The 26,065-nt window shown below is 54.8% G+C and overlaps 4 protein-coding genes across 5 annotated transcripts; 3 read left to right on the forward strand and 1 right to left on the reverse strand.

The window, feature by feature from the left end:
• Window positions 1–934: 934 nt before the first annotated feature.
• CAOG_02681 (integral membrane sensor hybrid histidine kinase) lies at window positions 935–6,063 on the forward strand (the record flags this gene model as incomplete). The annotated part of the gene is made up of 7 exons (XM_004349381.1): window positions 935–1,194; window positions 1,277–1,679; window positions 1,912–2,304; window positions 2,405–3,286; window positions 3,392–3,556; window positions 3,644–5,538; window positions 5,637–6,063. The coding sequence occupies 7 exons, from the start codon at window positions 935–937 to the stop codon at window positions 6,061–6,063; spliced, it is 4,425 nt and encodes a 1,474-aa protein (XP_004349431.1).
• Window positions 6,064–6,382: 319 nt separating this feature from the next.
• CAOG_02682 lies at window positions 6,383–11,791 on the forward strand (the record flags this gene model as incomplete). Of its 2 annotated transcripts, XM_004349382.2 has the most annotated exons (7): window positions 6,383–6,446; window positions 6,539–7,378; window positions 7,576–7,968; window positions 8,090–8,977; window positions 9,065–9,229; window positions 9,315–11,227; window positions 11,304–11,791. In XM_004349382.2, the coding sequence occupies exons 2-7, from the start codon at window positions 6,779–6,781 to the stop codon at window positions 11,641–11,643; spliced, it is 4,299 nt and encodes a 1,432-aa protein (XP_004349432.1). In that variant the 5' UTR covers window positions 6,383–6,446; window positions 6,539–6,778. The 2 variants fall into 2 exon arrangements, with proteins under 2 accessions (XP_004349432.1, XP_011270166.1); XM_011271864.1 differs by lacking the exon at window positions 6,383–6,446 and having other exon boundaries at window positions 6,463–7,378; window positions 11,304–11,643.
• A 586-nt stretch (window positions 11,792–12,377) lies between these two features.
• CAOG_02683 (hypothetical protein) lies at window positions 12,378–13,397 on the forward strand. The gene is made up of 2 exons (XM_004349383.2): window positions 12,378–12,501; window positions 12,843–13,397. Exons 1-2 carry the CDS (start codon window positions 12,420–12,422, stop codon window positions 13,214–13,216), a joined length of 456 nt encoding a protein of 151 aa, XP_004349433.2. The 5' UTR covers window positions 12,378–12,419; the 3' UTR covers window positions 13,217–13,397.
• CAOG_02684 (hypothetical protein) lies at window positions 13,342–22,846 on the reverse strand. Its single transcript, XM_004349384.2, has 9 exons — window positions 22,642–22,846; window positions 22,316–22,527; window positions 22,135–22,186; window positions 21,989–22,048; window positions 21,737–21,886; window positions 19,537–21,615; window positions 14,181–19,391; window positions 13,877–14,090; window positions 13,342–13,789 (listed from the first exon to the last, which is right to left on the reverse strand). The coding sequence occupies exons 1-9, from the start codon at window positions 22,813–22,815 to the stop codon at window positions 13,437–13,439; spliced, it is 8,505 nt and encodes a 2,834-aa protein (XP_004349434.2). The 5' UTR covers window positions 22,816–22,846; the 3' UTR covers window positions 13,342–13,436.
• Between the last annotated feature and the right edge of the window lie 3,219 nt (window positions 22,847–26,065).

Below are 26,065 nucleotides of genomic sequence, written 5' to 3' on the forward strand. Positions count from 1 at the left end.
GCCCTCGCGTACACCTAGTACCCGCGACTTGTGTGGTGAGCGGTTGGTTCCGATCTGAATTGTCGCTCCTTACGACAGTGTGCTGTCCCACCGCCTGCCAGCCGTCTACTTGTTAGTGAACCGAAATGGCTAGCAACATGTCTTTCGTGGTGTATAGGTGGGGAAAGCCTGATCCATCCACCGTCAGCTAGGCTGATCATCTGTTCGAGTTCCTCTGTGAGCTCTTGAGCACTCCTAAGCATGCCTTTTTTGGTGTGTTATTATGCGACATCCAACTGTCTCATATCCTTCCTACGTTCTTTTTCTTTGTTATTCGTAATAAAGCTTTTAGACGAAAAAAAAAAAAAAAAAAAAAAAGGGGCGGGACCGCGGGCCCTGAGATTGGAGTCCTTCGTTTGACGCGTAACGGCCTCCTCGTGCGGATCGCTGCTACAGATTGCATCCCCAGAGTCAGTACTCTGCACTGTATGTGGTAGAAGGCCGAGTCCCTGTCGGTAGCTCTTCCCGATCGCTGGCTGTGGCTTTGGCGGTTTCGGCGCTGGGAGTCATTTTGTGCTTGTTTGGCATTTCTCATGCGTATCGGATGCTATTCAATTTTCTGATTGAACCTTCAATGCTCTGTGCATTTCGCTCGCTTGGTCCTTTGTTCTCCCTCGGATTTCTGTTGCACATCAGCATTTTACTCTTCTTTTCGTATTCCTTTCTGGTATCACACGATACCTTCTTTTCTTTTTTCTTTTTTCTTTTTTTTTTTTTTTTTCTTTCTTTTTTGTTTTTCCCGAATTTGACATTTATTTGACAGCTAGAAAAACGCCCGAGAGGTGCATTCTGCTTGCTGCTCGACGCTCTTCTTCTGCCAGCACACCGCACCTGCCGTCGATCGGAGCCCCACTAAGAGTAGCAGTAGTTGACACTGGCTCGAGACGACGAAGCGATGAGCGCTGCAGAGACCTCGGGTGAGGCGATCGAGCAACCATCGGGACTCGCCCCCGCGGTTTCCATTTTGGCGGACCGCGCAACAGTGCTATCGCAGCCGCAGCCGCCGACTGCGCAGAAGCAGCGACACGTCGTGACCATGGCTGCAGATGCACCGACTCTTGGTGCCTCGAACGTGACTGGCGGCGGCGGTGGCGGCAAGCCAAAGCCCGAGGCCATCGAAATGTCTGAAATTTCTGAAGGCGGCAGAGCGTTCTCGTGCAGCAAAACGGTTGCTGGTGCTGGGGCTGGGGCTGGGGCTCCTGCGACGCATGTCTCCTGCGACGCATGTCGGTGTCAGCGATCCGCATTCAGCCCAGCATGTGACGCTCAGCATGACCGGCGCCGACCACCATACCGAGAGCGACGACGAGCGCACCAACTTTAACGACGTGGAATCCTCGTTCCACTCCAGCAGCCTCAGCAAAACATCCTCAGAAATGTGTGGGCTGTGCATGGGGCCGCGATGCCGCCGCCTGCGACGTCGATTCCGCCGTGCAAAGAAGAGAACAGCGCAGTGGATCCACAGTCACACACCTGCTTGGGTGTTTGTTCTGATGCACTACGTGGACATGCTTGTGCTCGCCCCGTTTCCAACCGCCCCCACCATTCCGAGCGAGGTTGTCCGGATACGCGCCATGACCCTCATCCTGCTCGCCTACTTTCCGTATCTCATTTTCGTCTTGGCCACTCGCACGGAAGATGTAAGGCGAGCCCTGTCACTTTGCATCACCGCATGCGGCGAGGATTGGGTGTCACCCGATCCTTGCCGATTACCATCGGGCGATCCTGATTCCTCGCACTCGTGTTACCGCAGCAAAACACAAAATAGCACGATGCCATGTGTGTATGTCGTGAAACACGAACTCAATCTCACTTGCATGATTTTCTCGTTTGCTTGGACTATTGCGAATCTGGACGCCATTTGTTTTTCAGACGCTCGGATTATGGCTTGCTTGCGGCTACTTGGGCGTTGCGTTTCTCGGATACTTGCTTGTCCGAACCGGACTGCATGCTTTGGCAGGAGGCGCGGTGGCCGGTGCCATCTACATCATGTCCTTGATTTACTTGACCATCAACGGAGGCGTGGTCGGAGTATCGACTTACGCGGTCATTGCAATGCTGGTCGCTGCCGTGTCTTGTCCAGTGTGGTTTGTTGGCTCCATATTCTTGTTTACGATGCTCTTTCTCATCACGGCCGGCATATTCGACCCAAGAGTGATCACCTTCAACGTGATCAACGGCGTCTTGCTAAACTTCCTGTTTGGCACTTCCATCTTGCTTGCATCCTATGTCAATCATTGGGACTTGAAGCAGTTGGAGCAGCAGGTACGAGAAGGCTGCTCACTCGTGCTTGAAGCTAATTGGTTGGCTTTGCGTTCTTGTTGGTTTTGTACTCAATGCGTTTTCATGTGATGATCCATGACAGCGGGCGACATCGTCCAAGAACGAGAAAAAGTACCGCAACATTTTTGACAACTCGCACGAAGCCATCGTGATGATTGACAAGAACGACGAAATCATCGAAGCCAACCGCACCTTTTTTGAACTCTACAAAATCCCTCGTGATCACCGGTGCGGGAGCCAAGTGACGGTGCACTTCCGCTTAGCCGAGCTGTTCGCCAAAGAGTCACGGCGCGAACTGCGGCGTGTTCTTGCATCGACTGCTGGCACATCCCAAACACGTGTCTGCGAGCTCAACTCGGTGGCCCTGGACGGACAGGCCTATCCCATTCGCCTCGTGGCCAGTAGCTTGCGCACAGCCGAAGACGACATGTCCATCAGCGAGCGAACGATCGTGTCAGCCATTCCGGCTGGTGCACAGTCCGAACAATCGCTATCAGCGACGCAAGCCACCTCTGCCACGCAAGAAAGGCACGGATTCCGGTTTTGGAGACGGTGGACCCGCGACCCGCCCCCTTCGGTCACTGCCCAGCCTGCTACACCTGGGCGATCGTCGGTCCAACCCCTTCTTGTTGAAAGCAGTGCGCCTGTAGTCACGTCGTCTCAAACCGGCTCGGTTGTCAGGCCAGGGGAGCCAGTTGTGGTGCATGCCAACCCCGAACCAGAACATACCGAAGTGGAGTTTGACATTCACGACTACACTGACGACGAGGACTGTGATCCAGTCTCACCGTTGTACCAATACCAACCCCGCGGCACCCCTGTTCCTCCAGGGTGGTATCGCAAGCCAACACGCCTTGTCTCGATCATCAATCTCACCGACCAGCGTCGAGTGAATGCTGCAGAAAGCGAGGCATTGAAGGAAAAGCAGGCCAACGAGGCCAAGAGCCGCTTTTTGGCGAACATGGTGGGTGTATTTGCAGTATTTATTGCGGATGTGGTTTTTTTTTTGTTTTTTTTTTTTTGGAGAGTTGCTCACTGCTTGTTTCATCTCAACTCGCATCATCGACAGAGCCACGAAGTTCGCACACCACTCAACTGCATTCTCGGCATGACCCAGATCATGATGACCACCTCACTCAACAACGAGCAGAGCGACTATTTGGACACAATCAAGGTGTCGGCGCAAATCCTGTTGACGGTCATTAACGACATTCTTGACTTTAGCAAGATCGAGGTAATGTTTGTGTGGAATGCTTGGGATTGTAGTTTGAAGGCTGGCTCACGTGTGTGTGTGTGTTTGTCGGACGCACCTGCTTTCCAGGCTGGCCAACTCAGCATTGACGCCATCCCGTTCAACTTTGTGCAAATCACCGAGAACATTGTCGATCTCTTGTTCCCCAGCGCAGCCACCAAAAACCTACTGCTCTCGTGCTTCATCGACCCTCAACTTCCTCGCGTTCTGGTCGGCGACCCAAACCGCTTCCAGCAAATCTTGGTCAACCTCGTTTCGAACGGCATCAAGTTTACCACCTCGGGCAGCGTCTCGTTGCGCTGCTTGCTCGACAGCGAAGTGGACGACGACCACTTGCTCGCGCGCTTTGAGGTTGTGGACACGGGCATCGGCATCGAGGCGGATGCACTCGATCGGCTGTTCCAGCGCTTCTCCCAAGTCGACAGCTCAATCACTCGAAGCTACGGTGGTACGGGTCTTGGCTTGGTCATTTGCAAGTCCCTGGTCACCTTGATGGGCGGAACCATCGGCGTGGACAGCACGCGCGGTGAGGGAAGCCGGTTTTGGTTTACCATCAAGTTCCGAAAGCCCACCGAGACCGACACGGATGCCATTGCGACCAGCAGGGTGCGAGTCAAACCACCGCCCCAGTTTGCAAGCCAAGCGGTCGCTCCACAGGAACGGCATTCAACAGAAAGATCGGCTGTGCAGACATCGGTCGATTGGGCCGCAACTGCCGAGCCGTACAAGCCTGCAACCGAACAAACCATCCCGTCAACTCTGGAACTTCAAAGCCACACAACAGCCTCCTGCATGAGCCATCTTCAAGCCGTCATCGTCAGTCCTCGACCCAGCTTCACGGCTGCGTTGAAAGGCTTCCTCGATGGCTGGAATGTGACCTCGCAAGCGGCTCGATCGTGGGCGGCGGCGCAGCAAGTGGTGCAGTCGATTGCTCGCGAAACTGCTCCTGGCACACGCTCACACATTGTCGCGTTGATTGACCATCCCTACGTGCTCGTCGAGCCGAATGAACCCATTTCGAGTCCGGAAAGGGAAGTGGTGACCAACATTGACTGGCAAGCTCTGCTGATGCAAGGTGCACAGCCCATCTTCTTCTTCCCGGATAGGCGCGTCGAGACTCACGCGGTGGTGTTGACGCGATGGCCCGCTTCTCACGTCATGATTGGCCCGATTCGTCAATCCTCCCTGTTTGCCGTCTTGAAGCAGCTTCGCTGCTCCACATGCGGCAAGGATGTGGTCAATCTGATGCACCCAGACCCTCTGCCCGGCCAGGCTTCGCTGCCTTCTCGCAATTCTGCTTATTCCAACGCTCTGACAGTCATGGCGCTTCCGACAGGCCAACGTTTGCCCTCGGATATGCACGAACACTTGGCTCCGGTTACTCTTGACAACATTGTCACCCCAAGCCGCGGAGTTGTTGCTCCCGAATTTCCCGCACCCAGTTCGAAAGTTCCTTCAAGATCCAAAGTGTCCTTGGAGCGGAAGGTTGAAGGGACTTTGGCATCAAGCACTGGCAAAACACCTGAACCGCGCTCAGAGGCTTCTGATGTAGTTAGCCCTCTGACAGCTGCTTCTTCCAGCTCTCAGCGAAGTCGCCCTCGCTCGGTTTCGGATCAATCCCTACTTGGCACGCCCCCGGCAGGCAGAGCTGTCTCCCTGCTGGAACGATCTGCCAAGCTGTTGGTCGTGGAAGACAATCTCATCAACCAAAAGGTCGTGTGCACCATGCTGCGCAAGGCGGGCTATCGATTCGATGTTGCAGTCAACGGACAGGAAGCGGTGGATTTGATCACCGCTGCCACAAGCTCGATGGCAAACGCAGACGAGCCTCTCTCGAGTCCAGAGAGGTCAGTCCGCTGGTGCCCGTACGATCTCATTCTGATGGACTGTCAAATGCCAGTGCTCGATGGCTACGGTGCAACCATAGAGATTCGCAAGCTCGAGGCCAAATATGCAGCAAGAGGGTGAGTGTGCGGTGGTGTTTTTGCTTTTGTTTGTCAGCTTCTTGGCCTAGTTGTCTCACGCCGTTCTGGCCCCTTCTCTACACTTTGCTTGGATGCAGTGCACGCACACTTCCTATTGTTGCCATGACCGCGGAAGCACTGCCGCAGGATCGGGCACGGTGCTTTGAGTGCGGCATGACTGGATACCTAAGCAAACCCATCAACTATGCTCAGCTGCTCAACCAGCTCTTGTCGAGCATTTCGCTCGATTCCACCCCGAGTACGGCCAGCTCAAGTGATTCCGGATATCCCATCATTCCCGTCGTCCAAATTGCTGAGGTTGTCAAGTCGCTGGGCCCAGAGGAACTCGCGTCGAAAGCGAGCATTCCCGTCGTCCCAATTGCTGAGGTCGTCAAATCGCTAGGTTCGGAGGAGTTTGCGCCGAAAGCGAGCACGGTCGTCGACATGACCATCAGAGACGCCTCCAAGGCGCAACTGGCCAACAATGACGCGTCCCAGCTGCATCATCGGGAGAGCTTGGTGTGAGATTGAACTGTTTGACATGCGATCGTTCTCGTGTGTCTTGTTTCAACGTGAAGTGTCGCATCTTGTCATAACAAACATGATTCAGGAAGGTCCACATCGTCCAGGTTGTATTTTGTACTGTATGTTTTTTGACCGTGTGCACAAGATCGGGGCTGCACAGCGAGACAAACATGACGATCGGGAATTCCATGCGATCGCATATTTTGTCCCACCCACTTTTTTTTTGTCCGTTTGTTTTGCCTTTTGTTCTTTTTCTTTTGCGTCTTGCTTTGCTTTTCTCTTTTTCAATAGTCTTGCACTCACTCTTTTTTTTTCTCAACCCCCTTTCTTTTTTTTCTTTGTTTTTTTCTGTCGATATCGCTTTGCTTTAAAAATAGCTACCTGTCAGTTCCCATTTGAAGAAAACAGCCCGAAAAGCCCGCTTGGTGTTTTTCTTTTTGTTGCTGTATCTCATTTTTAGCCCGTTCACTCGCAGACTGTTTCATCCGCCGCTTTGCTGTTCGTTGGGGATCGTAGCAGTGCAACAGACAGCTACCTGTTTCAACCCTTGGCCAGTGCAAAGCCCCTTTTGCGCTTCGCGAGTTCGGCGGTTGACGCGGCTGAGTCATTAACAACGCCAAATCCGATTTCCACACCCCCGCTTGTTGAGCCGTCGCCGCCCCAGTGCCCCCCCCCTAGCCCCAGTCTCATCATCAGTCCCAAATCACAGCAACACATGCAGGAGCACTCGACAACCGTGACTGGAGACGCCTCTGCGCCCCACAATGTCGGTGGCAGTCCAGATGCCGGCAAGCCCGCGCCATCTCAATCGATCGAAATGCAAGACATGTCAAAATTGCTTCCTCCCAGCTTGCCCGAAGCCACAGTCCATGCGCGCGACCAGCGCCAGCAGCCGCCGCATGTGACACTCAACACGATGCCTACGCGTGAGACCGACGGCCACGCGGACGGCTTCCATACCGGCGCCAGCCACGACGCAGATGGCAACAACGCCAACCACGACGTCGAATCCTCCTTCCATTCCAGCAGCCTCAGCAAAACATCCTCGGAAATGTGTGGGCTGTGCATGGGTCCGCGATGTCGCCGCATCCGCCGTCGATTCCGTCGTGCGAAAGCGAGAACAGCGCAGTGGATCCACAGCCATACTCCTGCGTGGCTTTCGACGCTGGCGCGCTGGATTGACAAGATTGTCCTCGCCCCACTACCGTTTGCCTCCACGGTTCCCTCTGAGGTTGTGAGGATACGCGCCGTGTCTCTCCTCCTGCTTGCCTACCTGCCGTACCTCATCTATGTCCTGTCCATCTCTGAGCCAGATGTAAGTCCTGCAATGCTCAAGTGCTCGACACAACAAACGCAGCAAACAAACAAAAAAAAAAAAAAAAAAAACAGTTACCATCACGGTTTATTTAGCATTGACGATAACGCCCGAGTTGATCGTGAGCTTCATGCACTCAATTGTGGATTAAATTGCGCGGCTTTTGTTGCTTCTGGCGCGTCTCTTTGCTATGGCAGACACTGGGTTACGGGCTTGCGATCGGATACTTGGCGCTTGCTTCGCTGGGCTATTTCGCTGCTCGTTGCGGACCGCACGCGACCTCGGCTGGCTTTGTGAGTCTCGCCATCTACATCATGTCTGTGGTTTTTGCTACGATTCAGGGCAGCGTAGCAGCAGTCTCCAGTTACGCTGTGATTGCCATGTTGATATCTGCCGTCTCGTGTCCCGTCTGGTTTGTGGCCAGCATTTACGTTTTTACGTTCTGCTTCCTCTTCCTGGAGATGATCTTTGATTCTCGCGTGGTGCCGTTGGCCCTGCTCGGCTCGGTGTTCATCAATCTCCTCTTTGGCACCTCCATCTTACTAGCTGCGTACGTGCATCACTGGGACTTGAATCAACTCGAGCAACAGGTGAGATGTGTGTCGGTCTCGCGGTTTTGCACCACCACAGTCAAACGCATTGTTTGTGCTTCGAATCGAGTTGTTGCACTGACCAAACATCGTTGTTGTTTGTTGCGTCCATCCATGACAGCGGGCGACATCGTCCAAGAACGAGAAAAAGTACCGCAACATTTTTGACAACTCGCACGAAGCCATCGTGATGATTGACAAGAACGACGAAATCATCGAAGCCAACCGCACCTTTTTTGAACTCTACAAAATCCCTCGCGATCATCGGTGCGGAAGCCAAGTGACGGTGCACTTCCGCTTGGCCGAGCTGTTTGACAAGCAGTCGCGACGTGAGCTGCGGCGTGTTCTTGCATCGACTGCTGGAACATCCCAAACCCGCACTTGTGAGCTCGACTCGGTGGCCCTCGACGGACAGGCCTACCCCATTCGCCTCGTGGCCAGTAGCCTGCGTACGGCCGAAGATGACATGTCCATCAGCGAGCGGACTCTCGCATCGTCCACGCCCGGGATTGTACCTGCAGCATCAACAGCACCTGAACCTCACGCGACACGGGAGAGTGCTGGATTCCGCTTTTGGAGGCGGTGGACTCGAAATGCTGCAGGTGCATCTCCTGCGGCCACCCACGCTCAAGCTGTGAGATCCGAACGATCTGCTCAACCCCTCCTTCAAGGCCCGAATCAATCAACCATCTCGCACGCACAGGCTGCGAACCCGTCGGCTCGAAGTGAAGGATTCACGAGTCGCCTTCCTTCTGCGGACACCCACTGCGAGGTTGACATGTTTGACATTCACGACTATACCGACGAGGAAGACGACGCTAATCCAGTTTCACCATTGTACCAATACCAACCCCGCGGCACCCCTGTTCCTCCAGGGTGGTATCGCAAACCAACACGCCTTGTCTCGATTATCAATCTCACCGACCAGCGTCGAGTGAATGCTGCAGAAAGCGAGGCATTGAAGGAAAAGCAGGCCAACGAGGCCAAGAGCCGCTTTTTGGCGAACATGGTGGGTGTATTTGCAGTATTTATTGCGGATGTGGTTTTTTTAACAGTTGCTCACTGCTTGTTTCATCTCAACTCGCATCATCGACAGAGCCACGAAGTTCGCACACCACTCAACTGCATTCTCGGCATGACCCAGATCATGATGACCACCTCGCTCAACAACGAGCAGAGCGACTACTTGGACACGATCAAGGTGTCGGCGCAAATCCTGTTGACGGTCATTAACGACATTCTTGACTTTAGCAAGATCGAGGTAATGTTTGTGTGGAATGCTTGGGATTGTAGTTTGAAGGCTGGCTCACGTGTGTGTTTGTTTGTCGTATGTACCTGCTTTCCAGGCTGGCCAACTCAGCATCGACGCCATCCCGTTCAACTTTGTGCAAATCACCGAGAACATTGTCGATCTCTTGTTCCCCAGCGCAGCCACCAAAAACCTACTGCTCTCGTGCTTCATCGACCCTCAACTTCCTCGCGTTCTGGTCGGCGACCCAAACCGCTTCCAGCAAATCTTGGTCAACCTCGTTTCGAACGGCATCAAGTTTACCACCTCGGGCAGCGTCTCGTTGCGCTGCTTGCTCGACAGCGAAGTGGACGACGACCACTTGCTCGCGCGCTTTGAGGTTGTGGACACGGGCATCGGCATCGAGGCGGATGCACTCGATCGGCTGTTCCAACGCTTCTCTCAGGTCGATAGCTCAATCACTCGAAGCTACGGCGGCACGGGTCTTGGCTTGGTCATTTGCAAGTCCCTGGTCACCTTGATGGGCGGAACCATCGGCGTGGACAGCACGCGCGGTGAGGGAAGCCGGTTTTGGTTTACCATCAAGTTCCGAAAGCCCACCGAGACCGACACCGATGCCATTGCGACCAGCAGGGTGCGAGTCAAACCACCGCCCCAGTTTGCAAGCCAAGCGGTCGCTCCACAGGAACGGCATTCAACGGAAAGATCGGCTGTGCAGACATCGGTCGATTGGGCCGCAACTGCCGAGCCGTACAAGCCTGCAACCGAACAAACCATCCCGTCGACTCTGGAACTTCAAAGCCACACAACAGCCTCCTGCATGAGCCATCTTCAAGCCGTGATCGTCAGTCCTCGACCCAGCTTCACTGCTGCGTTGAAAGGCTTCCTCGATGGCTGGAATGTGACCTCGCAAGCGGCTCGATCGTGGGCGGCGGCGCAGCAAGTGGTGCAGGCGATTGCTCGCGAAACTGCTCCTGGCACACGCTCACACATTGTCGCGTTGATTGACCATCCCTACGTGCTCGTCGAGCCGAATGAACCGATTTCGAGTCCGGACAGGGAAGTGGTGACCAACATTGACTGGCAAGCTCTGCTGATGCAGGGTGCACAGCCCATCTTCTTCTTCCCGGATAGGCGCGTCGAGACTCACGCGGTGGTGTTGACGCGATGGCCCGCTTCACATGTCATGATTGGCCCGATTCGTCAGTCCTCCCTGTTTGCCGCCTTGAAGCAGCTTCGCTGCTCCACATGCGGCAAGGATGTGGTCAATCTGATGCACCCAGACCCTCCGCCCGGCCAGGCTTCGCTGCCTTCTCGCAACTCCGCCTATTCCAGTGCTCTGACAGTCATGGCGCTTCCAACTGGTCAACGCTTGCCCTCGGACATGCACGAACACTTGGCCCCCGTCTCTCTCGACTACAGCATTACCCCACCCAGCGGGGTTGTGGCGCCCGAGTTTCCTGCCCCGGCGGACGATCCATGGAAGGCAGTAGGTGAACGTAACGTGGACGAGCTCGATGTACCGGTCGCTTCTGCCGCTGATGTTGCTGCTGAACGGCCACCACCACAGCACGAAGCTGCTGGAGAGAAGATCACCAACCTTCTCCCTTCCCCCGACCTTCGGCGAACCCGACTGCGCGCTGCCTCGGAGCAATCGTTCGTGGGCACGCCCGCAAGCGGTCGTTCCCTCAAACTGTTAGTTGTGGAAGATAACCTCATCAACCAAAAGGTTGTGTGCACCATGTTGCGCAAGGCAGGCTATCGATTTGATGTTGCAGTCAACGGACAGGAAGCGGTGGACTTGGTTGTGGCGGCCTCTGCTCATCTGGAAGGACTGGCTCAAGCGGGCGAACACGTACTCGAGTTGCTTGATTCTGCCGAAACGCCCTCCTCAGCCCAGCACTGGTGTCCCTACGATCTGATTCTCATGGATTGCCAAATGCCAGTGCTCGACGGGTACGAGGCTACGATGGCGCTTCGCAAGCTTGAAACCAAGTACAGGACGAAGGGGTAAGTGTGATGTTTGTTTCTATCGTGTTGTATTCGGTTGGTATTGTCATCTCATTACTTGCCCTCCAACACGCAGAGTGCGCCAACTTCCCATTATCGCCATGACCGCCGAGGCGTTACCGCAAGACCGAGCTCGGTGCTTTGAGTGCGGAATGACTGGATACATCAGCAAGCCCATCAACTTTGCTCAGCTGTTGGAGCAACTCCGACAGTGTTCGTCTGATTCTGGCTCCACTTCGTCCAGTTCCAGTGCGACCGGTTACCCTAGTCATGTGGACGATCCTCTAGCCAATGTTGTCAAACCATTGGACCCTGGAGTTGTGCAATCCAAGGCAGGCATCGAGCTGCTTCCTTCCAGTGACATTCCCGCAATGACCCGCCAGCATCTCGTTGAAACTGAGAGCCGGCCGGACTGAATGGTCTGCAAACTGCACTGTAGATGAATAAGTGATTAGTGTTGTTGTCTGTTAGTTTTTGTGTTGTATTGTACGTGCCAGCGGCGCGTTTTAGCTTGCGATTTCCAGTTTTCAGGTTTTCAGAAATAATAAAAAATAAGAATCGAAAACTCACACAACACACCAGATCTCAACAAACCAGATCTCGAGAAAGATTGAGCGAGGTTAGGAATTGTCATAGAGAGGTCGGTAAGGTCGGAAAAGGGTCGCGAGAATCGAAGACAAAGACAAGAAAAAAAAATGTGGTCTTCACTTAGTAAACCTGGCTCGGAGATTTGTTGAAAGCCAAATTTGTGGAGGAAGTCCTTAGGTTGCTCTAATCGCCAAGGATCGGGCTGTGCGCGGTGTTTCCGGACGCATAGAAGTGGCATCCGTCCGCATATAGAACAGCCAGCGAGTGCTTTGATTCTTGGCGACCAGAGTTTGATTGTGTGACGCAGCAGCGCATGGCGCCCGCTCGTTTCTGCAAGCCCGCGCAGTCGCCTCCGTACCCTTGTTCTCGCATTCACGCACTCCACACATGCAGCAAACTGGGCAGATCGCAACACAGCAGCAACAACACGCCAAAACCAAACTTGCAGGCGAAGGTTGACCACCCGTTCTCGAATTTCCCGCCGTTCGCATTGTGGTTTGGCATTTCATACGAAAATGCACTTTTACCTCGCTACCAAAAAAGAACTCACCCCTCAGTCTTTGATCTCGCTTATTTTCACCAACTCCATCAAGGTTCCCCAAACATGACTACTACTTCCGACAAGTCCAACAAGACGGACGCAGCTGCCTCGAGCGTCCCTTCCGACGAAGCCGCGGCTCTGATTCGTAAGCGCGAACAACGACGGCGAAACATGTGTGAATACCAAATGTCTTGGTCGCTCGATTCAAGAGTGCTACCTGCTGCTGCTACGACTACTACCTCTTCGACTGGTGCAATGGTCCACTGAGCTTCAGTACCTACGTCCTTTGTGCTTCGTATCCGAGAGCTCCTCTTGACGTGGCCTCGCGTTTCCACAGCCAAGCTCATTCCTATTCTGCCCTCATTTCCCATTTCCCTCTTCTCCTCCGCCACCCCCTCCCTGGACTGTGACTTGTGACTTGTGACCTTGTTCACGCTCAGCTCACGTCTCGCTTGCATCTTTTGATTGGAATGGAAAACACAACAGTTGCTGCGCAAAAGCACATCAAGCCGGACGATGTCAAGGCACTGCTTGCCCCGCTCGCCCAGCAGCTCTCGATGGGCACCGTGTCGGGCTTTGCGGCCGGCTATGCTGCCAAGAAGGTTGGCAAGGCCGTCGCAATGGTGCTGGCAATGGGTTTTGTCGGTCTGCAGGCTGCCCAGTACGCCGGTTACATTCACGTCAACTGGGGTAAGATTGAGAAGGACGTCAAGTCCGTTCTCGATGTCAACCGGGATGGCAAGGTCGACGAAGCCGACATCAAGCACCTCTACGAGCACGCCATGGAGGTTGCTCGCTATGCACTTCCCTCAAGCACTGGTTTTGCCACTGGTCTGGCGCTCGGTCTCAAGTTTGCTTAAAACAGCCAAACATCAAAGTGCCTCGCGCCCTCCCCCCCAAACGCCTGAGGCTGTGTGTGTTTTCTAGATAGTTGCAAATTGCTGTAGTCATTGTTGTCATACGATTTTGAGATGAAAAAAAATGGTTTTCCAAAAAAAAGCTCCTGTTCACAAAAAATACAACAAAACAAAGACAAGAACACCAAATAGCGCCCTGTCCACCAAACGAGACAAGCGCGAGTTAAAAGTTCATCTTGAGTTGAATGGTGGGCGCGGCAGTGAGAGCTGCGACTGTAGCGGCGCGCTTGGCCGCAAGCTCTTGACGCTGTTGCTCCAGTTGAGCTTGCTTGGCTTGCTGCTCTTGGGCAGCAGCAAGGTTGGCGCGCACAGCAGCCTCCAGACGAGCCTTGAATGCCGGCGACACTTGGCTCATCACCTGGCGGAAGGCGTCCGGGTACTGCGGTCCAACCCGTGTCAGCAAACCGAAAGCAACGGTGTGCAACGGCGCCAGCATCGGCGGGGCAGGCTCGGGATCCGTTGAGAGCTGCAACAGAGGCACGCAGCAATGAACGAGTGCTCCAAGAATTTCCGTCTCTGCGGCACATGGACAAGGTGAGTCAGCGCCGAACAAAAAACCACTCAAACAGAACACGGAACACAAAATACGCAAAAGCTACTCACTGGCATCGACGCGAGATAGCAAAAGTTCAATAACCCCAACACTTTCGAGGACAGTGCTGACTTCAATCTCAGACTTGGGTCGCGTGCGAAGCTCCGACCCGGCCTGGATACGCGCAATCACAGCTTGGACACTGGTGGAGCACACTTCGGCCATCAGATGCACCTCGGTCTGCTTGATGATTGTGCTGATGGCATGCAGGGCTGCTTTGGTCAGCTAAAGGGGTGGCAAACAAAAGTGACGAGCGACGTAAGCGACAAAAAGGAATCAACATCAAACAGCAACAATCAAAAGACCACGCCTTACTTCGACAGGCACAGTGGGATTCATCAGCTCGGCAAAGAGGTGACCAACTTTGCCTGCTTGAGAACGAGCACGAGGAATCTCCGAGCACGCAATCAGGGTGAGCGTCAGGGCCAGCACCAACGAGCGTGAAATGGCAACCGAACGCCCACTGTGCAATGCCAGCTGCTCGACAAGCGAGCTCCAGCAGGACAAACGAACACCATGCCATTGCTCCAACTGCGCATCAGTCCAGCCGAGAGATGCCGACACTGGCAAGGCAAGCAGTTCTCGCATGTTGCGAAGAATGGTCTCTTGGAGGACTGCCTCCTCCGCCTTGCTTAGTACGGACACTAGCACATACAAGACCAGAGGCGTGGTGTGCAGGGTGAGCGCGGGGCCACAGAGCAAAGGAAGGCGACAGAGGCTGTTCAGCGCAAGCAGCAGCAACGACAGCTGTGTGGCACCGAGATGCGCGTGTGCCGCCGACCCTTGCGGATCTACAAAGGAAGGGTCGATGCTGGGCAATTGACGAAGCACGGCACACATGCAAACGTCAATCAATGCAAGCAAGGGCGACTGTCCCGCCACCAGTTCCGTGGACGTCGACGGCTCCAGCTGGAAGGCGCCAGCTGTGAGCTGATCAACCACAACCATCACGGCGAGTTGGACCTCCTGCTCTTGCGTTTGAAGGAGACGGTGAAGCGCTTCGATCAAATCTACAAGCAGGTCGGGCGAGAGTCCGGCCACGTAGAAAGGACCTGCGAGATCAGCGCTGCCTGTCGGACGGTACGCGGCAGAGAGCAGCAAGCGCACCGCCTTGAGGCATGGCAGCAGAGTTGAGGCGTGACGCGCGCTTGAGAGCGCATGCAAGCAACTGGTAAAAACGAGGTGGAAAGTGCGGCTCGTTTCGACGGCAGAGCCAGAGTGCTCCACAGGAGGGAGAGCCTTGGGAACGGCAGGCTGAAGGACCGCTGGAGCGGTTGTGGAAGCTGCAGTGGTTGGTGGAGCGGTGTGTGTCACAGGAGCGGCAGGGACTGCAGAGGCCGCAGGAGGGACGACGGCAGCAGGATGGGCGACAGCGGCAACGACTGGTGCAGATGCGGCAGGCTGGGCGGGAATCGAAATGGGATGAACAGCTGCTGGTGGTGCAAGGGGAGCTGGTGCTGCGACCTCCTTGAGCACAGCGGCGGGTGCTGAGAATGAGCCAAAGTCTGCAAAATCATCATCATTATCGTCCTGCTTTGCCTGGGAAGCGAAAGGATCGCTCTGTTCGGCAGCAGGCTTCGCAACTGTCGAAGATGAGGCAGCGGTTCCTGCAAACGCACCAAAGTCGTCCTCGTCGTCTGCATTGGGACCTGAGGCTGCCAAAGTTGGAGTATCAAAGACCCCGAATTCCTCTGAACTCGATGGTTTGCTCTTGGAGTTGTCATTCGACCCGAAGGCGCTTGCAAAGTCGTCGTTCTTCTTGTTCGTGGCAGAGACGCTGCCAGAACCGAATGCGCCAAAATCGTCGTCATCATCATTGTCACCAACAATAGCGCGGGTAGCAGGCAGGGGCGCGGGCGAAGCACCAAACGCTCCAAAGTCGTTATCGTCGTTCGCGGAACTGGATGCAAAAGCACCAAATCCGTCGTCTTCGTCGTGCACCTTATGAGCTGAAGAAGGTGCAAACGGGGATGCTCCAAACGCACCAAAGTCGTCGTTCTTCTCTTGTGCGCTAGCCACATTCTGTGCAGAGGCCGTTTCCAACGATGGGTTTTCAGCTGCTTGGTTGGTGTGATTGGCGCCATCGCCTGCAGGCGTCGAGCTAGACTCTGCAGAGACGAACGGCGAAGACCCGAACGCTCCAAAATCTTCCTCATCGTCACCACTAGGCTTGTCGGAAGGAGCGCCGTGGGGGACGGCGGTGGATGCCGGAACTGCTCCAAACGCGCCAAAATCATCGTCCTCGTCGATCTGCTTGTCAGTCAGTTGCGTAGTTGCTCCAGACGCTCCAGACGCTCCGAACGCTCCAAAGGCGGTAAAATCGTCGTCAGCATTGTCGCCAGGCTGGGTTGAGGAGAATGCCCCGAAACCGTCGTCGTTGCTGTTTCCGACAGGTTTGGCCTCGGTTGGTTGGGTGGGTGATCCGAACGCGCCGAACGCGCCGAAATCGTCGCTTTCGTTGTCAAGAGGCTGGGTCGTGGTCGGTTGTTGGTTGGACGAGAAGACGTCGGCCGTTCCAAAGGCTTTGGAATCGCCTGGAGGAGGAATGGAGGTTGTTGGGGTCGAAGTTTCAGTCGATGGCTGCAACTCGACTGCCGCTGAACTAGCACTTGGGGTGGCAAACACCCCAAAGTCGTCGTCCTCGTCAGCAGCAGCAGTTTGGGGGACTGGCGTTTCGGGGACTGGCGTTTCGACGGGCGTCTGATTTTCAAAGGCCCCGAACGCACCAAAGTCGCCATCATCATCGTCATCCTTCTTTTCAGTAGCATTGAGAGCGAGCGGTGAAGACACTTGTGCATTAGAAAAGGCAGCAAAGTCGTCCGACTCGGATGGAACGTCATTAGCAATGCTGGCCGATGGTGTGCTGAAAGCCCCAAACCCATCATCACTGTCGCTTTCTGTCGCAGCGAAAGCAGGAGCTGGAGCTGGAGCTGGAGCTGGAGCAGGAGTGCTGAAACTACCAAAATCGTCGTCATCGTGGCCGGTCTCAGCTTGCGTTGGGTTGGAAGTCGCGTCAGTAACGGCGTCGAGCGGTGCAGCTGCAGACACGCCAGACGCTCCTGATGCAAAGCTGCCAAATGAACCAAAGTCGTCGTCCGCGTCAGCATCGGCGTTGATCACGCTGGGCGCGACAGATGGAGTGACTGGTTGGGCAGTGGTTGTCAATGCCGAGCCGGCAGTGTTTGTCGCAGATTCTGCAGGAGACGATGCGGAATTGCTTGCGAACGAGCCAAAATCATCATCATCATCATCGTCAACATGGGCATCTGCTGCAGGATGTGTTGCTGCTACTGTGGGCAGGGAAGTGGTGGCAGATGGTGAAGCGACCACAGCCGGCGCAGGCACAGGTGCGGGCACAACTACAGACACAGGCAGAGCTGGCGTTTCGGTGGCTCGCTCCTCGTGATGGTGGTGCTTTTTGACCGACTCCAGCATGTCAGCAACACCAGGCATTTCACCATCCGCAAAGAAGGCATCTCTGTGCTCGGACACTGCAAGCGAGGCAAACGCGAGCGCGATGGGCGCCCAGGCATGCTCAAAGTGCACGTACACAGTGTTGCGAGAAGACCGGGTAAAGAAGGTTGGCGCAGTTGGGGCTTGTTGGGCGATAGGTTCCGGGAAGGTGAGCAAGGCCTGGTCGTGGAGGACGGATGCCCAGTACTTTGCCAGAGTTGGCAAGTAAGGGGTGACAATGTCGGTCAAGTAGCGCTTCTTGCCCATGGCCTCCTGGCCAGCCACATAGAGCTTGGCCCACGCCGTGACGATGGCCAGCTGGATCATGGTGGTTGTGCTCTCGTTGAAGGTGGCCGTGGCTTTACCAGACATTTTCTCCTCCAGCGACGACACGAGCAGTTGCAGCACACGTCGAAGATCGGCAACATTTTCGCTCACGCCGCTGCTAATCCAAGCAGCGCATACGCCACATGCAGACGCGGTAACGTCAGGAGAAGTGTCGGCAGCAAATGCCGGTCGCAGTGCAGCACTAATCTGCGCTTGGTATTGCTCGAGAAGTCGGGCGCCCTCGGCGTCGGGATCCATTTCATTCGCAAATGCTTGGATGACCAAGTCAAGAATTGTCAGGCCGGCGTCTCGCAGGGAATCGAGCGTTGACGTGGAAGCATTGAACGATGTTCGAATCAGGTCGGACAGACGGAGTGCGAGTGAATCGACTTGCTGAGACCGCTGAAGCTGCCGCGCAAGTGCGAGATCAACGTGGCGACGATCTCTGGCACTGGCAGAGCCGCGTTGCCCGCTCTCGGCGGATGCGTTGTGGCCCGAATGTGCTTTGGTGGCACCAGAGGTAGCCGCAGAGACACGGTCGCCCACGCAAGCGGAGATGACTTGCTGCAGGCATTCCATCGCAAACACCTTCGAAGTCCATTTGGGGATGGACATGAAGGAAGAGTCTTCGACAACACCGAGCCCTTGAGCATCGGCTTCATCGTCATCCTGTTCACCTTCTCCGGCATCTCCACCGGCGCCATCGTCATCACTATCGTCGTCGTCGTCTCGCTTCCGCGACGGCGCGCTCCGGGCTTTGCTTGCACTTGCAGCCGACGACGGCTTGGGTGCCGTCGCCTGGGAAGCAGGGGTTGCGGATGCCTCGGCTGCCTCGCCGTCCGCAGCCTCGTTCAACGAGGTGGACAGCACGTTTTTACACAGGGCCACCCATCGCGAGGGTGCTTGCTCGGCGCCAGAGTAGAGCAAGAGCAGCAGCAGGTTCTTGGTCATTTCGAGCATCTCTGCATTTGTCTCCGAGTCCAGCATGGCAAATAGCTGCTCTTCCATGGGTTTGGCCTGGTGCGACACGAGCTGGGGCTCGCGTTGGGCCACCAGGCGCATGCACGTCAGCGCGGAGCGTCGAAGCACCAGGTGCTCACTTGCCAGCCAGGTTTGCAGGTAGGGCACCAGCGCAGGCACATCGACGTGCCGTGGCGCAAACAAGAGCAGCTGTTGCATGCAGTCAACGTAGCCGCGCCGAACAAACGGTGACGGATGGTTGCGCAGCTCGGCGCAAATCATCAAGCAAGCGGATGCGGCAGCTTCGTCCACTTGGAGTTCAGGACCGATTGTGGTAATAAGACTGTTCAGCAGATGGGAGATGCAGCGATGGATTGGGAAGGCGGATGACACTGCGTGCACATCCGACTGGAGCAGTGACAGCACCAGCGCGAGCACACCTCCGACTTGCGTTGCAAAAGTCACACCTGCGGCGTCAAAAGTCAGCCAAAGCGAGTGCAATGCCCAGGATTGCACTGCAGGCACAGCATCCGTCACCAGCGCTTGGAGCATGGCCATGCTGGCCTTGATGTGCTTGCCAGTTCGCAGACTGCCGCAGTGTCGGTGAATGCTACCGAGCGCATGGCACAATCCCGCCCGGTACAGTCCATCTCGCTCAGTCTTGAGTTTCTCGAGCACTTCTCGAAGCAGCTCATCCAGCTGTTGGTCGTCTGAAATCAAGGCCAACCGGCCGATGGCCTCGCCAGCGCCACATCGCAGAATGGTATCGTCGCTGCGCAGTGCCATCTACTCCAGTCAACCAACGAGCAACGAGTACGCCAACAAAAAAAACACACACACACACACAATCGTCCAGGTGAGCACCGCGAAAAACAACACAACCATTCCACAAGCACCAACCAGCAACGCTCGAGCACAGCAACTGTCGCACATGTAAAATCTCTTTGGCTTTGAGCATCATGGGGGCCGGAAGAGATTCTTTGGCTTCGTGCAACCCCGTGAACGCGCGAATGAAAGCCGAGACGGCATTATAAAACAATCCGAGTAAATGCGCAGGCTTGGCCTTGGTCACAGCCGTCGAAAAGAACATGATACTCTCCTCGCGATACTTGGCAGCAAGACACGGGAAAATGTCTGAAAACAGCGTGACTGCCGCGTTCTGGAGGGAAACTTCGAGCGGGAGCGCGGGTCGAAGACAGACTGCGTCTGTGCCAAGGACGAGAACGCCGAGCGTATCACGATCAAGCGAGCACTCGGCCGCCGAGCTGCAGGCCTGGAGATGAAGTTCGATTCCGCGGTTGTCCGAGTCTGCGACCCATTCAGCAATGATGCCATCTTCGGAAGGGCACAGAGATGGCAAGAGCGACGTCGGGGTTGCGTGATCGAATGCCATGTCCATGGCAACCATGCGGATGATGTGTGTGTGGTTGGACTGCAGGGCGGCGAGGGGAAGTGAGGCAAACGCCGTGTACAGCCGAAGTCGAGCTTCAAGCAGAGGGCCGATGGAGTCGTTGTTTGGCTTGGTGATGGAAATGTACACTCGTGCGTAGGTGAGAACAGCAACGATGCGCTTGAGCACATCCGGAGTCAGCAACTCGGAGCACTGGCGGCAAAACGTTGTCAGAGACAAGAGCGCGGCGCTGCGCAGGTTGAGCAGCGCAATGGACTTGCGCGTTGGGTTGGCGTTGCTCAGCGTTTCGATTTCCTCCTTGGGCGGCTTCGGGAAGAGCTCTTGCCAAAGAGGAACCACTCGCGGCATCAACGCTCGGGTGGTGGTTGGCCCAACACACATGAGCGCCGCAATCATGGTCCAGCCGAGCTCGCCACGCATTGCCAGCTCGGTGGTCGGCGGCACGTCGGTCGGCTCGGCAATGCCGGTGCCAGATACGCTGGCGCGAATGAGGGCTTCGGCTGCGTCGAGGACAGAAGTGGGGATTCCGCTTGGCAGACCCAACGGGCACAGGGGCGTCGCAGTGAGTAGGGCGCAAAGTGCACGAGCATGGCCATCTGTCGCAGGTGCGGCCGATGTGAATGGAAGGGCAGCACTGCCACCGACGCCGACATTCTTGGGCGGTTGAACGACAATTTCAGTGCACCGCTGAATGTACACGGCCAGTTGCGAAGGAGCGTTGACAGCCATTGAGCGCAAGCAAGTGCTCGCAGCCAGCGAGACAGGAATGAGCCCAAGAGACAAAAACCAAAACACAGACTCGATCAGAGACTCGAACAGGGCGAGCACAGACGTGCCAACGCCAGGCAGGAGGTGGGCAAGTTCGGACAGGGAGCAAGCCACGCCATGCTGATGCACTTCTGGCGCGGCAGTCGATGCGCGATATGCAGCCAGTATGAGCGAGAACTCCTTGACAGCGTTTAGTCGCCCAGTCTCGCCAACAATGGTGGCTAAAGCAGAATTGAGAATGAACGAAATGCAATTTCGCGATTGCGAGGCATCCGCGGTCGATGTGCTTGCACCAGCCACCTTGGGATGTGAGAGCAGATCGAGCAGATGGCGCATGACACCAGGCAGATTCTTCTCAGCCCATGCGGGACCAAGGCGTCGGAACAAGGCGAGGTAGGCCATGGAAATGCCCACGCGAACATCGCGAATGGCCGAGTTCGTGCCTGCGCCTTTAATAAAGAGACCGGACAAGTTGGCGAGAATGTCATGCAATCCGAGCCATTGGCCACCGCCGCTCGAGTTGGCACCAAACAAGGCCGAGCTGGCTGCATCGCGGGTGGACGAGGAATCGCCTCCAAGACCAGCACCGCCTCGTCCAAGCACTGCAGCAACGCGTGCAGATGCACCACCGCCGCTGCTTGTCGGCGCACTGCCAGAAGCAGACGGGGTGATGGTTTCGAGCGCAGGGGCAAGCAAATACGACACCAAATCCGCGACGCTTTCACGCACTGCAGTGTCGGCGCCTTCAAGCGCCTTGCCACTGAAAGACATGACCGCATCCAGCTCTGTTGTAGCAAGGTGAGGTGCATGTCGTGCCATGGCAGCGCAGCACTGAAAGAAGACGAGGACACGAGTCGATTCGAGCCAAAGACACAAAGACACAGGAGAGAGAAAAAGAAAAAGTGAGGTGTAGATGAAAGGGTGGTTTGTGAATGCACGCAGGATGACGTACCTTGGCTGTTAGCACTCGAACTAAAAGCGACTTGTCTTTGAATCCTTCCTTGATGGTTTTGAAAATCTCCTTGTGCGCCGAGCCAGCAGAGACACCTAGACCTTCGACCATTCGTTCAAGAGCGATTAGCAACTCGCTGCGCATCGCGCCCTGTGTATCAGTGCATCGGTGTGCATCAAGAGACAAGTGCAGCTGGTCAGTATTGCAGAATGCGGCAAGCAGCAAAAATTGATGTTTGGTTGATGCTGTTACATCTGCGTTCTTGAACACTTTGAGGAAGACATGTGCCACGTCTTGGAACAATGCTCCAATCTAATTGGACAACAGCATGCAAGATCGAGCATGAGTGTGCGTGTGTGTGCGAATCAGAGAATTTGCAGAGTGCGCGGACGACTGACCTGCCGGCCAATATTCGAGTTGTAAATCGCACCAATAACGGTAACGGCACCACTGAGTATGCATCGAATAACAGATTGGCAATTTCGTGAGTCACAATACAAACCCGACCCCTAACCCCCTTTTTGTTCGGCAAGCTGCTGCTGGTGACGTGACTCTGAAGCAAAACGACGGCATTTTTACATTCGCTGCGGTGTCACTGCGTCTTTGCGGTCCATGGCCACCTTGACCCAGTCGAGCAGCCGGTTTGCGGTCGCATTCAGCTTGGGCGACCCTCCTATTGCATACAGCGCGACCCAGCACTCTGCGACGAGTCGGCGATGCACTGGGCTCGGGTTGCCGAGCATTCGAGCGAGGAGCTCCTCAACCGGCTCTTGTGACTGCTTGATGGCCGCCTGGAAGTTGTAGACAGACACCAGATGTATGGCAAATGCCACTCTACCGTGAGCGCACTCGCAGTTCTGGCGCTGGGAGTTGAGGGGGAACGGGCCGACGAGATCTCAGCTTACCGGTTGTGTTTGAGCGATGGTGCTCAGCAGCGACGTCAGGTACTTGAGCTGGGCCACGCTCTGCTGCGCTTCCGTCAGCTTGGAATACTCGGGACTGTCCAGCTTGAGCAGCGGCAGCGGCGGGTACTGCTGTTGCTGCAGCGGCAGCGGCTGGGTGGTCGCCTTTGCTGCCATTCAATTTCAATGGAAAACAAGAAATACAAAAAGAAAGAAGAAAAAAAAAAAAGTGGTCATCGATTGGAGCACAGTTTCAGATGTGAGGGTGTGTGAAAGATGGGTGTATTCGTTTGAGATGATTGATTGGAAAATGTGGGGTGGAAATCGCTGGATCTGGAAAGGAACGAAGGGTAAAATGTGTGGGGTTTTGTTGAGCGGAGCGATTGGTGGGCGAAACTTACGTAGCAAAGGCCGCATGAAAGCTTTTTGAAAGCATGGTGGATGAAGCATTGTGTTGTTATTGATATGGCAATGTTGGGTGTCGGTTGTGGGTGAAGGGATTCGCTGCACGTCGAAATTGCGGCTCAGTTCAGCAATTTGGCACCTTTGCACGGCCCTGTAGTGCTTGATTTCGTACTCTGTGGCCTCCCTCTGGCCATTCTGAGTGTGCAAGAGTGTCTAGTTTATGATGCTAGTGTAGAAGAGCCGACTAGTACGCTTGGGTGCAAGTTTGAGTAAAGTGAAACTTTCCGATGTGATCCCGTCCGCAACATTGTTACCTGGAAGAGCGCTGCATTGTTTCACACAAACGATGTGGTGATACCCACGAACACCATCACGACACTACTCACTGCATACATACATCACGCAATATATCTACGCATCAAGTCAATTTGACATCACAAATGTTTGCGTCCGTCCAGCCGGCGAGGTTAGCCGGTGGTAGTTAATGAGGATTTAGCATATTCTGGTGTATTTGGATGCTTTTGGATAGCTGTCATTGCGCATTTTGTATCAATCAATCGACGTTACCTGGCCAATAGCTCTAAGCCCCAACCCGTGGGAATCGGAGTCTCACATAATGCGCAATCAATGAGGGCCACCTGACGTCGGTTGGATGTGATCGGTGATGGTGAGGTGGACTCTGGCACTCGGCCGCTGAAGCTGTGGCGGTCGAAGGAAGTGCAGGTCCACGCGGTCTCGTGCTGCTTGGTCCGAGCCGTGTTCCAAGTAGCAGGCCTCGCGCGCGCCGCCAGCCGCGAGATGAACAAGTGTAGTCAAGTCGCCCAAGAGCGTAGACGCGTGAAGACGTCGACGCGCCTCGGGTGGAGGCGATCGTCAAGTTGCAAGATTGGAAGAAGCCATGTGGGTTTTCCACCAACGCGGTCGGTCATGGAAGGACAAGTCGGTCGAAGGAATCGCCATGCCTGGTTGGTCTCCATAACACTGGGACAAGAAGGTCCAACGGAAAGGTGCTGGAGAGCCAGAGCTGGGATTGAAGAAGGCTGTGAACATGGATACGTGCGTTTGGCTGTCGAGACGCAAGGTGCTCTTCGCATGAACAAGTTAGGCGGTCTCTACCTCTTGGGTCAAGGAACAAGCTTGTTGGTTCATATTATTTGTGTGTGTTTTGTCAGGCTGGTGTAACGATGGGGAAGTTGTAGGAAGTGTGTTTTTGGTTCTGTGCGGTGTAGCCGCAATACCGTATCCAGCACAGCGGAGGTCTGTCGGAGATGGAGTAGAGTGTCAGGACCCGAGTTTGCGTCCGTCCAGCCGGCGAGGTTAGCCGGTGGTAGTTAATGAGGATTTAGCATATTCTGGTGTATTTGGATGCTTTTGGATAGCTGTCATTGCGCATTTTGTATCAATCAATCGACGTTACCTGGCCAATAGCTCTAAGCCCCAACCCGTGGGAATCGGAGTCTCACAAATTTGACATCACAAATGCTTCTGCAAGTGGGCCATTGCCGTTACGGAAATCCGACCGAAATTGGTTCACCGCCAACGACCTGATTTGCAGACTTGTCCCATCATCCAATCTCAAAAACCAGTTGAGAAACATATTTCCTCAGGTAACCATCTGAACGAACGGGAAAGACTCGAGCTGTTGTAGTTGTTCTTCGAGTTAAAGGATGAGCATTTGTGGCACTGCAGTGACGTTCGATTGTTTGACCCTCCGGTCCAATGAGCCGACCGAGCAATATCAATCATAGGTTTTCATCTGTTCTAACGCGAACACGTTGAAAGACGTACACAATTTCCAACTGTAAGAGCAGTGGTAGCTCTCAGTGGAGCACCATTGATTGTGTCGGTTTTGTTTCGTTCTGACATTGCCGCTTGAGTTTCGACCCTTTTTGACTTTGGGCGGTTTGCGACAAACATTTAACTTTCACTCCTTGTTTTAATTCCCCTTCGATTTGTAAGCCGAACTCCGACACAGACTCAACTCGTTTCGCTCCCAAACCCGTTCTACCACCAAACTCGCTGCTTCCTTCAAATTGGACTAGTAATCACGAGATTTGGAGCAGTCTCACTAGCTCGCACACCCTTCACGAGTTTATCATCAACGACGTACACACAGCCCAAGACGGATCCCAGTCGAGGCACAGTGAAGGAGCAGAAGGAGAAGGGCGAGTCGAGCAGGAGAGGGGGGCGGTCACCAATTTCAAAACCTCGAAACGAAACCACAGTGCATACCATTCACATCAACTGTGGAGCAACAACGCCGACGGCTGCCAACGTCCGCTCTGTCTGCGCCGTTGCATTCATTCCAGTGGGATGGGACTGCACACAACGAGGCTTCAAAAAGACATGTGAAAATACCACAAACAAAAACGGGCTCAAATACCCGAAGAAAACCAAATCCCGACCCCAATAATCCACAATCGGGTCATTCGTGACTGTTTCTGGTGACAGGCAGATCAACGACAGCTGGATCGACGGTGAATTATCATTGGTGAATGTGGTCTGATCGGGTCGTCCTGCTGCGACCAGATTGGGGGTGGGGTGGGACTGGTAACTCGGATTGCTGAAATTTGCCGCGAATTGGCACTGTGGAGTCATCGCTGCATCTGGTTGATTGAGTCATGGCCTGCCGCCGCCGCCGCCGCCGCCGCCGTCGCCGCATGGCGATCATGTCATAGCTCAACATAGATCAAAATCATTCGATCGGAATGGCCAGAGACGGGTTGATTGTGTCATGGCAACACATAACATATCAAAACAACATCCTTTTGTTTGTTTGGTCAAACAAACACAAAAGCAAACGGACGCTGGATTTGCGACAGCGAGTGTCGTCTGTTCAGCACACCAACATGAGGGACATACATGAGAAAAGTTCAGGAAAACATTGTGGAAATAGGACAGGGCTTAGCAAGGAGACGACTCAGAAGGGGATTGCGTCACTGCCACCAGCCGCGTGGTGTGTCGTGTCAGATCAAAATAGATCAAAATCATAGCGCGATGTTGGCAGATCAAAAAACAAATC

Source organism: Capsaspora owczarzaki, assembly GCF_000151315.2.
Source record: "Capsaspora owczarzaki ATCC 30864 unplaced genomic scaffold supercont2.3, whole genome shotgun sequence".
NCBI lineage: Eukaryota > Filasterea > Ministeriida > Capsasporidae > Capsaspora > Capsaspora owczarzaki.